This window comes from Perna viridis, chromosome 3, assembly GCF_037379345.1.
Source record: "Perna viridis isolate PV_CMFRI_1.1 ecotype Kerala chromosome 3, ASM3737934v1, whole genome shotgun sequence".
NCBI classification, from domain to species: domain Eukaryota; kingdom Metazoa; phylum Mollusca; class Bivalvia; order Mytilida; family Mytilidae; genus Perna; species Perna viridis.
Genome location: NC_142447.1, coordinates 3764164 through 3781316, shown reverse-complemented (window position 1 = coordinate 3781316; position 17153 = coordinate 3764164). Strand labels below are relative to the sequence as shown.

General features: G+C 32.6%; 1 protein-coding gene across 7 annotated transcripts in view; it reads right to left on the bottom strand.

Annotated features, from left to right (window-relative positions):
* The window catches only part of LOC148620703 (cytosolic purine 5'-nucleotidase-like), a 101698-nt gene that overhangs the window by 62963 nt on the left and 21582 nt on the right, over positions 1–17153 (bottom strand). For 5 of the 7 annotated variants that reach the window (XM_088574413.1, XM_088574415.1, XM_088574414.1 and 2 more), the window contains one exon: positions 11807–11924. In XM_088574413.1, the coding sequence (XP_088430539.1) occupies positions 11807–11924 (118 nt within the window). Of the gene's footprint in view, positions 1–3193; positions 3282–6197; positions 6258–11806; positions 11925–17153 lie in introns of those variants that run through there. The other 2 variants (XM_088574418.1, XM_088574419.1) reach the window with 2 other exon arrangements.

Genomic DNA, 17153 nt, shown 5'->3' with positions numbered 1-17153 from the left:
GGGGGCAATAGGGTTTAGTCACATGTGTCCCAATATACCATTCAAATGCATTGAAATTTGCCATTTACAGAGTGTTGAGTTCTTTATTAAATGCAAAACATCATTCTGTGTAAAAATGCTAATAAAATATGACAAATATAATGAGAATAGGTATGATATATATGTCAAAAGACAACAACCCCACTGGGATGAAAATGTTAGCCAAAGGCCACCCATTTGTCTTCAGTGAATGACGAGGAAACCCTCATACCACAAGGCAGTCTGCAGCTTGCCCTAAAACATTATTATACACAGGTACAGCGAAAGTGTTGCCCCTATAAACTCAAGTAACATAAAAATAAACTAAAGGTGAAAACGAAACAAGACATACAGAGGCCAGAAAATCCTGACTTGGGACAGGTGGAAAAATGTGACAGGGTTATTTCTACATTATACAAGTGGTAAGAAAACCAATAAAGAGAAGATTCTGCATTGTAAAACAGCATTGCAAGATCCTGGAAATAAACTGTTAAATGCAGATCAGTTTCCGGATTTCAATACATTCTACATTGGAAATTCTGGAATGGAAATTGAAACTAGAACAAGACTTACAAACCCTAAAGCATTGATGATATTATTACATCTATAAATAAATCTTTTTAGTAAGTACATGTAATTTACTTTCATTGTAATAGTGAAATGGTTCATAAAACTGTAGCTAAAACAGCAAAGTTCTCCATAAGTAAGCCACACAGAGTTAAACTAACTACTTCCGAAAAACCCATCTCACCCATAATTGCCAATCAAATTATTCTTTCATCATAAACTGACTTAAAATACTATTTTACTATACAAATGTTACAAACAGGCATTTTCAATGCCTGTCTCTTTAACTCATATCTCAATTTCATGCTAATTAAAACATGCAAAGTCTATTAGCTAAATGATAACAGAAATTTCTACTACACAGAGAGAAAAAATATCATTGCACCGATCGCTGCACAAATTGTTTGCATAGTTCTGTCAATGTAGCATGAAAGTGGGAAAAAGATGAAAACAAAATCGGCAATTGCCAACTCCTTCACTACGATTTTTCCTGATTCTTTCTGGTGTAAAGTAAATGCATGAAATTACAGAGAGAATTCCATTTTGGCGTTTATTGCTCATTCTAACTTTTGGCAACAAAATGCAATGTGAGCGTTATATATTGGAACTGTTAAAAAGTGATTTACTCCTGCATAGAACTATTAATATTTGGCACAGACAGAAGCAGCCTGTGAATCAGTAGTACTACAAGAATATGCTTTTACCATGCCTACGCACATGGTGTTCATACCCAAAAAACAAAACAAATCTCAACATCCCCGTCAATTGTTATGAGTTTTTATGGTTTATTAACGAGGAGTGATACTAGCAGTGGATTACACATTCATCATACTTTATGCCCTGACATGCCAATGAGTTTTGATTGTGATTATCATAGTTAAATGGTTCAGGGAATGGAATGAACGTGCTTAGAAATCATTTAAAGGCACGGTTTTTTAGTGCATTTTAACTAATAAGTCACATCACTATTTACTATAGTATTAAGTTAAGTACAGATCAAAATGAAAATTAGGCAGGCCCTATAGTAATAGGCTAATGGCATAATGTTTAACAAATATTGTGTAAGATTTAGTTACTGTATTTACCATGAAGATACTATTAATCGTAGGTACCAATTTTTGTGGTTTAAGGAAAAAGTATCAGTTCATGGATTCTTGAATTTGTGGATTGAAAACTCCATCATTCAAACAAATGGGAAATTTCCTTTTCGTTGGGAACCAAATTTCATGGTTTTCCAAATCCACAAAAATTGGTACCCATGAACAATAATACTTTCATAGTATGTAGATTGCAATCAGCACACTTCTAAAAGAAAAAAATACCCACTTGAAGTTAGTTTAAATGCACTGATACTTTTTTATACTATTTTTATTCCCTATACTACTCAAATACGGCCATTATCACTAACCAAAGAACCATTGCAACTGCATAACAGGCTTTCATAGGTACCCCAGAGTAATGCCTGAAGGTACAAATATATGAATTTATGGCTGTAATTCACCTGAGAAGGGAATAAAAAAGTTCATGCAATACGTCACAGAAGAAAATTAGAGTATTTAAACACGACCAGTCAAGAATAGTTTGTAAACATTTGATAATATCATGGGCTGTTCTAATATGCTGCATTGATTTCATGAAAAGAATCCATTTAAAAACAGCCCAATTCATGTTTTGGTGTCCCAGCCTAAATTAGAAACTTCATTTCAATTTAAAAATAGTAGGACTTGTGTAAATCTCTTCATCATCATTTTTCTATTTTATTTTTAGTTAGAAACTGGAAGTATCTATTTGAAAATCAGTAAAAACTGAAGATGGTTGGTCCAATACACAACCGACAAGTTTAGAATAAAGAGAACCTCAGACCTTGGTCCATTACAAATGCATCCTGCATACAAATTATACCAAATGTTTTGGTTTTCTTTTGCTTTTATTACATTAATAAAATGCAGCATTAGATGTACCTAAAACCTGGAAAGGTCAGAAAGCATGTTTTGAATTAGGCATAATGAAGAGAACAATTGAAAAATTACAAGTTGCTATATAATAAAGTAGACAAACTGTTTCTGACAGTCTCTAAGTGACTATAATGGCCAATTGCTAACTGACCATAACTCCTTATTATCTTCTGAAGCACTCTACTGTAAATTAGAGTGAATTATTAGATTCTGTAGACACATTGTCAGGTACTTGACTGTCTTAACTATAGATCAAAGTCAGTTAGAAGAGAATCAGTGCATCTATGTCTACTTAACAATAGAAATAGACACAAATGAGGGTTGAGTGTGGAAAAAGGGGGTGTCATTCTTTTCCTAGTTTCTTTTGGAATGCAAGAGTAAATACCAACAAATCCAGAGCAGACAGACATTAACAATCTAGGATATACATGGAATGGAAAAGGAAATAATGTAAGCAGAACTTGAAGTCTTCCACAGAAAGAGGGAAGGTGTAAATATTGTCAGGAAAAGAGGGAACTGATCAAATGGTTGCCATTGTGTCATGATACATGGAAATACTAAATATATTTTGTTTCAATTAGCTATACAACAATGAAGCAAGTTTATATGAAAGACAAAAAAAGTAGCCTAGGTATTGCAGAAAAACTTGGTACCTTTTGTCTACATTCCCAGTTTTTAGTGGAGTCCAGATAGCTCATTTGTTGTGTATTCTGTTAGTCAATATACCTTATTCATGGTGTTTAGTCTAATCTTTATCCCTGTAAGACCAAAAAAACAATCAGTCGGTTTCCTGCTTACCTACTTTTTTTTGTGCCTATCCTAAACATTTTATGGCCATTTTGACTCGAGCACTGTTAACCTCTAGGTTGTTTCCCTATTAACACAATGTAAAATGTTTCTTTTTTGAATAAAACAATTTCCCTACCTACCTACCTTATTTTTTCTTGCTGGAAGCAGGAAACAAGACTATTATCATTTTTGGCCTTATATCATATTACAAGAATACATATGATGAATATGTCAAAGAGACGACAACCCAAATTAGATAATAATGTCAACCCAATACCCTTATTCCTGGTTATAGCCATGGTATCTGCTTTTACTTTCAAAAAGTTACATAATATATATAGGTAATTGTATTTTGATTTTTTCTTAATTCTTAAAAATGGAAGATAGTACAACTGGGTAAAAGGCATGGTTTCAACTCCAAGCTGAAAACAACCACTAACTTCTTGACCAATCTATTATACATACAAGATCATGGATTCCAAGCATTACCTGGATTGTCAGAGGGTATACCAATTGAGCTGAAGGTTGTTCACAGAATAAAACCCTTGAAAGATTCAACAGTCTCACGATACAGTGCAGATAGGAGAGTCATAACTTCTTATAAATGGAAAGATACACATCTGCAAATCACTGTGTAATGATATTTCCTATACTTTACTTCAATAAAATTATCATAGAAATGTGCATACAATTAACTTTAACATGAATATTGGTTATGGCATATTGCCCTCGCCCTAGGTTTACGTGTCCTCAAAATATCAGTCAAGGACTAGGAACATCAATAACAGACTTAACTGATCAATGAAAGTTCAGCAACTAATTTTTCGAAATGAATTTTTTTTGTGGAGTATATTATTGAAGACCAAGTTTCACCATGGCTGTGTTCTGAGATTTCTACAGGCTGGCAGAGAAGATACTGCCCACACAAAGAAATGTCAACTCACTGAGATTCATCATTAGTTACACAATTATTTTCAAACCTCCTACATCCCATCAATATAGTGATATAGAGTAACTATCAATTCAAAAGTATATGATATGAACTGGCTAGGCACTGAACCCACATAATTAACATTTACAGCAAGAATCCAAACTCAGGCTGTGCCAAAACAGTTTATAAACTGGCAAATTTTGGTTAGGGATAATTCGGCATTTTTTTTTATATCATAGATAATGTCTTGCAGGAACCAGGAATTGTTCATTTCCAGATCAATGGGGTTCACCATTCCAAAGTACTGGAGTTCATCCTTCCAGATCAATGGAGTTCACCATTCCAAAGCACTCAAATGCTGCTGTCCAGATCCAATGGGGTTCACCATTACAAAGCACTTGAGTTCTGCCGTCCAGATTAATGAAGTTTGCCATTCCGAAGCACTCGAGTGCTGCCGTTCAGATTAATGGGGTTCACCATTCCAAAGCACCAGAGTGTTGCCGTCCAGATTAATGGAGTTCACCATTCCGAGGCACTCGAGTGCTGCTGTCTAGATACAATGGGATTTACTATTCCGAAGCACTCGAGTGCTGCCTTTCAGATTAATGGGGTTCACCATTCCAAAGCACCATCCAGATTAGTGGAGTTCACCATTCCGAGGCACTCGAGTGCTGCTGTCCAGATACAATGGGGTTTACCATTCCAAAGCACTGGAGTGCTGCTGTCCAGATAAAATGGGGTTTACCATTCCAAATCACTCGAGTGCTGCTGTCCAGATACAATGGGGTTTACCATTTCAAAGCACTCGAGTGCTGGTGTCCAGATTAATGGAGTTCACCATTCCAAAGCACCCCAGTGCACCCTTCCAGGTTAATGGGGTTCACCATTCAAAAGCACCTGAGTATACCCTTCCAGATTACTGGGGTTCACCATTCCAACGTACTCTAGTTCATCCTTCCAGATCAATGGGGTTCCCCATTCCAAAGCACTCTAGTTCATCCTTCCAGATCAATGGGGTTCCCCATTCCAAAGCACTGGAGTTCACCCTTCCGGATCAATGGAGATTGCCTTTGTTTTTAAGGTTTTTCATGGCTTAGATCATCTGTCCATATTTAAGTTCCATGTTTTTCGGTAATTTTACCTCATTTTTTTCCCCTCTCTGTCCATGTGTTTTTTTTGTTTTTGTTTTTTTTTTTTTAGAATTTCCCCTTTTTTGACATTTCAGTTTTCCTCCCTTTTCCCACCCCTGCTAGACTTTGGTGTCTTAATTTTACATTCTTTACTCTTTTTTCAAAGGAACTAGTCAAGTCTGTAACATTTATATTATTTTCATTCAGGCAATATGTGCAGAAAGAAACAAGACGATAAACCAAGTATGAAAATCATTAGGCAAGTTCAAATCTGAATCAAGACATTATTTACAGGTGACCAACCAAGCCTTAAAATAATTATAGGATCCTTTGTTCCTCTGCCATCAACAAAAGACTGCCTGGCTAAAACTTCGGAGAACACCAACATACGGCCGTCTGCAAGATGCAGCAATTTTTAAAATTGTTAATAAATTGTTTAGAGTTTGTGTTTAAATTGGCGAGCACTTTAAAATGCTTGTTGCGAATCAAGTTTCAAAATAATGGCTTGTTCCAATATTTTTTGACAAGATGGGGGTTCTTCGCTGAAACGTTAAGTGGCTTTCTTTCTGTCTTTAATTTACTTTCCAATATCTTTGCAACAAAAATAAAGCTTCATGGCTGTGTCTTGTCTTTTTTTATATTTCATGGCAAACTAAAATCATTCAAATAAAAACTAGGTCTTGGCTGCACTTTAAAACCTATTTAATAGTCCAGTCGTTAATTCTTTGTTCCGCTTAAACTTCCATACAGTATACACAGTTTGTTCCTCTAAGATAAATATGCCATTAAAAACTTTGAAAAATCTACCTAGCAGGAATTGGTACTGGAAGCTATTATTCTGTAATTTCTTTTGAGTTGAACATCTGGATAAGTAAAATAAAACAGAAGTGAAGTTAAAATGTGAACATTTATATAAGACTGGAGGGCTATTAATTAAACCAATACGATGATATTTATTTTGATTTACAGAGTAAAACCACTTGGGTCTTCAGTGCCAAAAGATATTTTACAGTTTTTTTCTGCTATAGTAATGAAATAACTTAAATCTGGTTTGACATTCGACCTACATGGAACTGAAGTCAATCTGAAATGTCAGCATCGTAGCTGCTCTTCAAATAAAATGAAAATGAAAACATGTTCCAGTAAAATGTCTGATTAGCCTTTACCATGATGTCCATAGTTTTTTTGTAATCTTTTCAGAACTACAGTGAAATCTGTCTGAACCAAACTCATTTTGGACTAAGAATTTGTTCGATTTCGAGAGATGTTCAGATTACCAAGGTTTCAATTACATTAAAATTAATGTAAAGGGTTTTTACAATGTGTATGGGTTAGGCAGGTTTTCAGATGTTCAGGGTTTGATTTAGACAGGTCTCACTGTACATTAAAAAGAAGGAGAGTTCAAGTGCCTATGAAGGTTGTTTCTTGAGATTTACTTGATTCTTGAGATCAGAAATATTTGCCTAGTTCTCAGTATTGTTAAAGATATAGGCCAACTAAATCAAGCAGAATGTTAAAGTAGGTTTTCCCATAGTGACTAGATTTTAAAGGAAGAGGGTTGTGATCACAATTAAGTACTTTAACCCCCCTACCCCATTTTTGTGCCTTCCCAAATCAGGAATTTCTGTCCTCTGTATGTCTAGTTCCATTTTCACCTTTTGTTTATTTTAATGTTACTTGAGTATATAGGGTCAACTCTTTCGCTGTGTACATGTGTACAATGTTGTTTTATGGACAGCTACAACTTGTCCTGTGGTATGAGGGTTTCTTCCTCGTTCTTCATTAGAGACCAATGGGTGGCCTTGGGCTGACATTTTCATCTTGGTGGGTTTGTTGACATATACACCATACCTATTTTATAGACGAATGGGGGAGTGATTCATATGGACTATACAATACTAGACTTTTAAAGAGGATTCAATGCAGAGATCGATAATGGTGTCTAACAAGAGCAAGAAATCAAGAACCAGCATACATTCCTGGTTACAGTGTACCTCTTATCGGAAGTTGATCCTTTTGAGGGGAAATTAAGGGAACCAGATTTCAAATGATGATCACAAGAGTATAACCCAAGGATAACAACAAGACTAGTAATATAGACACAAAACAAATAACCCAAATAACACAAAGAAATGAGCAACTCAAGACTCCAATAGGAGCATGGACCAGGTGATCTGGTAGGGAAGGCCTTCTGTGCTTTTCTAAAAACCAAACACTAATTTCTCAATAAAATGTCACATCCTGGGTAGATGAAAGAGGAAAGGAAACCTATGACAAGATGAGCAATGGTGCAGATGAATATACCATAATGATCCATGTAGGGAGAACATTGTTTTATGTAATATACAGAATAAGATAAGGCATGAATATTTCTACATACACAAAGCCAAATATGTTTACCTGCAGTAGATAGTATAGGCATATAATATTTCTCCCTTATCAACTATAAATACTTAATTTTCAATTAAATCATAGCCCAATTGTAAATTTCCCACACACAGCAGCTAAAATGAAAGAAAACTTAGGTTTATATACAACCAGAAACCTCAATGTGGGAGAAAAACTGGAATATCAGACTATAATAACAGTTAATATATATCTCTGTACATTACTGATTATTTTAATAATTGATCAATTAGGATCAAATCCTCCAGTAATTCAATAACAGCATGATACAACATTAAACTGCTCCAAAACAAATCCTCTCATAGACAAGGCTTGATACAGCAAGATAAAGCTTATAGAAAGAAGTTCCTTTATTTTGTGAGAAATTCAGAAGGGGAATGGATAAAAGACAGAAAGAAGTTTTACTCAGAAGAAAAAACCATTACTGATTACAGTACAAAAATATTTAATTACATATGAGGTCAAATTCTGAGAAAACTATATTGTATATGAAGATTTGGAGGCATCAATCACAGGCTTGAAAAATTGAAAAAGAAATAATGTCTGCAAATGGCTAAAGTGTAAGGTAGTCAGTTGTGGAATTGATACCACAAATTTATGAGATTATTCAATAAATTTCAAAGTTGCATTTGAATTACATGTAGTTAGTTCATGCATTTGACAATTCCTTACAGACATGATACAAAGAAATAAGAACAAAAACTTATAGTCTAACTAGAGAAAAGAAGAATGAGGCACATTTTCTTGTATGTACTTTTTAAGTCCTTGGTGTTTCATGTCATGCTCTTTGTCTATTGTTCTTTAGGTTTTGGGTGTTCCCAGCATTATGTTGTTTGTTGAAGTATCTTCATTTTTATCTTCAATATTGCTGTAACATCTTCATTATAGTAGTAAATATTGGTAAAACAATACCAAAGCATGAAACTCAAGAACAATTCAGGGGCATTAAAGTCCAAGTACATGGCAAAAACATGAAACAGAGACGATCTACAAACACAGTGTAGGTAACAGAATAAATTTCAATTACATATAAAAAACTGAAGATAAGGAAAGCAAGACAGCACACCCAAAAAAACAAAAGAAGAAAAAAGAACTTGCAATATAAGCTCCCACATAAAAACAGGAAGTGATATAAAGCAATTCGGCAGAGTAAGCATGTCCTGCTCTGCCAGCAGCACCCATCACATTACAAGTGAGTATAATCCATTAAGTACCAAGTTTCATGTGCTGTCACTGTGGTAAGACTTAAAATTTACCTTAAGATATCTTGTCTCATTTGTAAAATATTGAATGTTTGAAGGGAGCAAGGATAAACAGCAAAAATCAAAATAATAGACCTAAAGATCATGTGTATTCCATATGATTACAATCAGACAAATAAAATCAATCAAGCCAGGAAAAAAAACAGATGCATTCTAACATATGAATTACATATTTATTGAAAACGATCAATTTAGATGCACAATTCGTATGCAATAAATATTAACATCAATGAAAAAATAAATCCTAATGGTAATGAATACATAATAAAATACAATTAACTCAAATTTCGCCATTAATTTAGAACTTGGCAGTGATCAGACGATTTGATGAGACTATAATGAAGCAACAAAGTAAAGGATTCCAGCTGATTCAGAGAGGAGGATTTGATTCTGTCTTAAGACTAACAAGATGCTAACTCTAATGAATGGCAGGTCAAACATCTTTTCTGTAAACATGTGTTGTTTGCAAATGTCTTTACTGTAAGTGACCATTGAAAAATGTTTTGTTTGCAAATGTCTCATTTGCAGGTCAGCATATGAAAAATGTTTGGATTCTAAATGTCTCATTTGTAAGCCAGCTAATAAAAAATGTTAAATTTCTGTTAAATGCCATTTCAGTAGTCAGCATATGAATAATTTTTGTTTCCAAATATCTTTCCGAAAGTGACAAATGCAACATTACTAAGTTTTTAAACAAACTGACTATTATTGCTCAAAGGCAAAGAGTCTGAAAACTTAAGGAGTAAGTGACCATTACATATGATCATTTTAAATGTAATTGTGATATTTTCTAAATATCTTAACTGTAACACAACGCAAATCAAATGTAAAGTTTCCGTTTGATGTTTGGTTTATTTCATTCAAATGTCATTTCAGATCAGTAAACTCTGTAACTATAGAATGTACTTAGGTCCACTCTTGTTTTGCCTTTTGTTAAAATTTATGGGAATGTTATTTCAATAAGATTATCAAACATCTACTTTGTTTCAATAAACAATGTTGATGTCATACAAAATTTCATTGAAATTCGAAATCAACATTCATTGTAAAATCGAATATTGACCATTAATGGTGTAAATTTCATGCCATCACTTCTTACATTGACTGCCTCAATTTTATGATGCATTTTATAAATTATTTTCATTTGTATTATTTCCATTTTCACAGATTTTTTCAACAGTTGCATTAAACCACTAATTCCACTTCCCATAAGCTTCCATGCTAATTTCACAATATTCAGTGGCTTCTCTGTACTTTACCTTAACTTTAACCTGCAGAGGACTATATAACAGCATGATTTTACATATGTCAGCTTATAATTCTAAGAACAGCATATGTGGTTAACAGACTTGCAGTGCAGCACTGGTCACCACAAGTGAAGGGTTTATAAATAGCATGGTAGGGGTATATTTAGAAACCATTATGGAGATTAGCTAGCTTTTCAGCACAAGAAGAAAAATGCACTTATAAAATGTACAGAAATGTTTTTTTCTTTCAGAAACAGTTTTAGTTTTTGAAATAAAATGACATCTTTTTTCACAGCGCTATGAGGAACAGGCGATAATTTCTGCATACGACTATTTTTGCATACATTCCAAATGATTATTGGTTGAATTGGTGGTGTGTAACCAAAATGTTGACAGCTGTATCGTATTTGAAAATTTATACCAACAAATCTCCAAATACAAAACCATTATCTCACTAACCTAAATGGAAAAAATTCACATGCTGGAATATCTTGCATAATTGTTTATCCAATAATATATCAGATCTTTAATTTTCATTTACAATTTTTTTACTTCTCTACCATTTAGCTCCCTTCAGTTGCAAAATGAAAAGGATGAGTAGAAAAAAAAAAACATAAAGCATTCTTGTATCTTTAACAAAAAACTATTTTTATTGAAGGAAAAAAAATTGAGTAACTTAACGTCCAAAAGGCTACCAGTAGCAGTAATGTGAGTAAAGTGAAACCAGAAACGCTCCCAAAGAAACAATATTTATACCACCTTTTTAATGGTCCAATAAAATATTGGTCTGAAAATAGAGCTGCCATGATGCTATTTTTAAGCTTCTGAATGAAAGTACAAACCAGATACTGATACTATTTCTAGACATAAGTATAGTTGATCCAGTTAATAATACAACCAGTTATGCTCCCTTCGGAATTAACTAATAGCTCAAATTCAAGTACAATATTTACCACTGTATACCAATCAATCCAATTCTCAAATAGATTTGTAAGGTTGACAGTCTGGAATGATTGCAAAGGTTGCATGCAATACACATTTCCAAGGATACTTTATTCAACATTTTAAAAATACTGCTCTAGTTTGTATCAATTTATTTTCAGGATCAATTACAAGATATATATTAATGATTGTGAAAGTAACAAACACTTGCAGCTATGAATTTTTGTCCCCCCACCCACTCCCTCTCTTCATAAAAATATGGAAAACAAAAACAGTCTCACATCAGGAAGGACAAACAGAAATGGTGATTTCTTTACACCCCACAAACAAACCCCATGAGTTTGTTTGTAGGGGAACCAGAAATCAGTTTCAGTCCTCATAAACAATGTTGTATCATCATAGCATACTTGTAAAAACATCTTGACCAATCAGGAAGATTATGAGCAATAGCAATCCCAGAATGCCACACAGTTTCTGAAATGATACACTGTTCATGCACAAAACTAGCTGGTTGAAAGTAGTTTCTAAACCATCAATGAGAAAATATCTACATACTAACCTGATTGGGAATGTAGGATCATATTCAAAGTCAGCAATTGCCTCAGGGTAGCCAATTTCCACCATTTTATTTTTCATTAAGTCAAACCCAAGGGTCTCATATTCAGGGGACTTGTATACTGAAAAGAATGAAATAACATCGGTGAAATAGAATGTGCAGGAGAGTAACTAAAAAAAAAGAAACAATTTGAATAGCTATGGAGCACAGATAGAATAGGCTTTGATGGGTGGTGCAATATACCCATGATCATGATACTCATAATTATTGAAATTTCATTCAAAATATAAGAAAAAATAAAGTTTTAATTTTAACAAATACTGCAATTATGCTGAACCTGGTAAAGTTTTCTTTAATGTTTATATCAACCTGATTCTTAGGGAGACTAGTATTAATTTCAATGAACTTAAAAGCTCCATATTTCTTGTGCTCTTGTAAGAAAAAATGCATTCAAGCTTCATAAACACTTCAGACCACAAAGGTATAGCATTGCTTACAGGAAACACAACTGATTTATAAGTGGCCAAGAAGACAAAACAGCTGCCTTCTGAAGAGTTTAATAACCAGAAAAACATAGCTCTTTTATTTAACCCTAAGGCAACATCACATCATCTGACAAAGTTAGCTGTGATCTTAGAAATCATTGCAGTCTTAATACATCATATATGTGGATAAAAGGGCCACTCATATAATAACTGCTGGCCACATCAAAGCCCATGTTTCAATTGGATGAGTAAACAATTTCTGTAATTTCTATTTTCATCACCCATGTATGTTCTATCATTCTGGGTTCATTGAACTTTCAGCATGCAAGTGTTTCTTCAATCAGTGCACATTTGCGCATTGTGTCTAATGTTAACAATCATAGGTGAATCAAGGAGATGACCAAAAAAACACAAAAAACCACCTTCATATGTAATACCATAATTTTAAAATACCCCATAATTCTTCTTTTTGTTTTCAACTACTGGTATCCCCAGTTGATAGTGAGCCCCCTCTCAGAGATTCTTATGGCCACCACTGAATATTCTTATTGTAGATTTAAGTATTGTTTTTTGGGTTTTTTTTTTTCATTAGGCCAAACAAAATTAATAGTAGATTCTCACTTTCCTGCCCCTAAAAAACTGACAAAATAAAAAAATGGGGACAGGAATTTTAAAATCAGGATTTTTTTTTTGCATCAGTTTCTAGTATTGAGATCTTATAACACACAAATCTTTCATCTCTTGCTTACTAAAAGAATGTTTCTTCTCTGAAACTGATGTGGCTATGAATTTAGTCTTGCTTAGAACATATCTATACTTCAAATACCTAAAATAAGGCTAGCAAATATATGCTAAGAGAGAAAAAATCAAAAATAAAATCCTCCCACCCTCCCCATATTTTTTGGATAAGATTCTTCCATTTAAGTTTACCTGGCCTTACATAGTGCTATACTTTAGCTATACACTTTACCTAATGCTGCAGTTTAGTATTAAACAAATGATGATTCATTTCATTAAAATAAACATTGAAATATGCCTGAACAAATATCAGAAACCTGTCAGAACTGATATTTTGGAATCTAAAAAGAGATTTTATTTGCCATCATGTGATGATTAAATAATCTCTAAGATTGTAATTGAGACACTGATGACATGAACAAACATGTATTCTATATTTATGTGGTAAGTATTTTAATGTATAAAATTCAAATATAATTATGTCGCTATAATTCTAAATAAACCAAACATATATCCTATTATCAAAATAATCTTGTATTGTTTGTCCCATAGGCTTCTATAGTAAACCCTCATTTTTCAAAATTCTTTTGAAAATTAGACATAGTGTTTCAATCTTTTTTTTCTGACCAAGTATTTCCATAAAGGAAATGTAAAAAATCATTTTCAGGTTTGTTTTAGAAAAAAAAGGCACAAACTTTGGTACAACAGAACAGGTTGAACTAAAATTAGACTTTCTCTACTTTCACTTTTATTTTGAGTTCTTAAAATAGACTCCTTTTCAGAAGCAATATTTTTCAAGAAAATACTGTTTTTAGTGTCATAGCTTTATATTTACCTTGTACTTTGGATGAAAAATGATTATTATTTGCAAGAAAACAAAAACTAGAAAAGGCAAAAAGAGAGTGCAATATATTTTTCAGCCTCCATGTTTGATGTGTACCTGCTCACAGACTGATACCTTTAGTCCCTTAAAAAACTAATTAGTTAAGAACACAGCTTACATCAGTGCAGAATGGATGTGTCAACACTCAGCTAATAAGGACATGCACTGAAATTAATTAATTCACTGATAAACATTATGTCCCTCTGATAAATAAAAAATAAGAAATCAAGAATAAATTAGGTATAAAACATACTAATGTATACTATATCAAAAGAACTTCCAGATCAGGTATAATTAAGTCTATTGATTGAATACATGTACATGCAAGTAACTTTAAAGAACTTCAAAAGAGATCTTAACATGATTTCAGTTTCATTAAATAGTCTGGTAAACTTTATGTTGTTACTAATACAAATTAAATGAATTAATTTTGGCAATTCAACATTTTAATTATTTCATATCAAAGAGGCTTCCAAGTGCAGTTCCTTATTGTCTTTGGAAATCTGTCATGCTGTCTCATATTTTTTTTGTCTGTGACTCAAAATATAAGAACATGAAAGACTTCGGAAACATAAAACATAGAGCTGTGATAATATAACAAAGGGAGATAAATCATCATGACAATCTTACACAATCAATGACATATTTTTACACCAATCTCTTTGAGGTTACACCCAATTAGAAACAGCCTCTCCTGACAACAAAATTTCCAGCTGATTCACAGTTGGTTCAAGGTGTTCCAGTGCTTGTGTACCAAGTTTCATGGCAATGTGCCTTATTCTTATGCAAAAACAAGGGCAAGAAAAATGTGGCATCTCCTTACTGGAAAACAAAATTCAACTTGCATCCTTGAACTTTGACCTATGACACTGAAAATATACGGGATTCTAGGTTTATTTTCCTAAGGACTAAGTATACCCTTAAGTTTGGTCAAAATCCTTTCAAGAATAATGGACTAACTAAAGCTTTACAAGAACTACATAAAAATATGAAAAAATATGAAAAAACTTTTAAGTATGTTAGACACATCATACACAAGTATCTGTTGTTCACCCTATGGATCTGCAAAAAGCAGTTTCTGGCATAGCATAGTTCTAATGACTGACTTTTTTTCAAAATTATAGAACAGTGTTACATAATATTGACTAAAATTTGATTAAGAAATCACAGTTTTAGCACTACACTATATATCTATTTTCATCATCCTTTATATGGAGTAAAAAAAGTTCAGGACTTTTTTCCCAAATGACCATTTGAAAAGAAATAAGACCTTGAGTTATCTGAAACTTTGTTCTACTTGTGAAAAAGTAATGTACCAACAGTACAGGGTTCATTTTCTTTAGGATTAGGGTGGTACATTTTAAAACAATAGAAATCTGCCACATCATACATAGTCTCTCATTTCCACACGCTATCCATGACAGCACTCATACATCAAAAATGACTCAATTCAAAAGAAAAGCAACCTCATGTTGATAAGGTAAAAAAGGTGTTCACAACAAACTGAAATCTTTAAAATCTCAAAATATGGCTAATTTTAGAAAATGGGACTTTTAAATTTCATAATTTTATCTTTTTGAAAAAATCTTTCCTTAGTTGGTAACAATGAAATTTGATGCTTACAATATATTTGTTTAGTTGTTACTTTGACCCATAAACTACAGCTGTTAATTTATTAGAATGATCTCCTTTTTTTAGTTTTTGTTCATTTTTTAAAGAATTCTTTTTCCATTTCATTAATGCTTTTTTAAATACATTTAAATCAATCTTACATAACCCTTGAAATAACAAAAATAAGGAAGTTATGAAAAGTGGAATACATGTCTTGGTAAGAATCAAGCAAAAAGGAAAATACAGAATCATGCATGTTAAAAACCAAACAATCGGACAAAACAATTTTATTCCATTTGAAGTAACCTACATTTGATCTCTGTATCACTGAAATGTTTGAAACTTTTCTAATAGTATGTGAGAAAATGGAAGTTTTCATCTCTTCTTGAAATGTTCATTTGCAGTGCATTTCAAAGAAATCATAACTCATTTTATCATAATGACGATGAAAATCTCTTCTCTATTCCATGATTTATCTAGTAACACTGTTAAAGTGGTGAGTTAAGTCATGCCATGTTCAACCACTGCCTCATTCTTACAGAAATTAACACTTCAGGTATATTCATAGATTCATAGCTTAGAAATGCACATGTAAGAGACAGAAAGACATGTAAGAAACTTAAGAGTTTGTCCCATAATGAAACTGAGGTGTCAATTTTAAAAGATAAACATTAAACTCTAAACTAGTCAAAACACTTGCGAAATTCTTAAAATAAATTGTTCAAGTTCAAATCCAGGATTGACACTTTGTCATAATTCAAGATAGTGTTTTCAATTTATATGTGGAACACCTTCAACAAACTTTCATTTTAATAAATGTTTTGTACACAGACCACTTGAAACAGAAAAATACTTCAGAAAAGAATGGTATCCTTGAAAAAATTAAATGTTACACTTTCGCTTTCCAATATTTACACTTTTAACAAGGAGCTATAGTGCTCTTTGATGAAGAAATCCACTACTCTGAGATTTAAATTTTTTGGCATACATGTAGTATATAAAAAAATTCATTGATATGTGAACATATTATTAAAACCAGACCTCATCATAACGAGGCTTTGAACTAAAATATCATATTTCAAAGAGAAATTTAAAAAAAAAAAAGAAAAAAATATATGTGGTTTTGACAAGAAACAAAAATATGACAATCATAAGATCAGAATAAAATGAATAACAAGAGAAATGTGTTTGTCTTGAATGCACAGGGAAAAATATTAAATCATTTTTTAAATCAATTTTCTGATAAACTATGTGAATTCACTATTTGTTCCATATTTTAATTGAACTTGCTATATTTAAAAAAAAAACAAAACAAAACAAAAAAAAACCCCTGGATATTATGCATTGAGAAATCAATGTAAAAGTTTTCTGTAAATACCGGGTAAACTTAGTGTATACAAGATAAGCTATCAATTAAAAAAGTCAATGATATTTTTAAGAATTGAAAATTTCTTTGAAACAATTAAATTTCAAATTTTTTTACTGAGCAAATTTCTGATTAAGCTTGAAATTGGAAAGTTTTGAATTTACTTTCTAGTAAATACATTTATACTAAAATTATCACTTCTATCCAGTGGATCCGGTGAGGGGAGCTCTAGGCTTATTTCCCCCCCACCCCCAAACATGCTTGAAA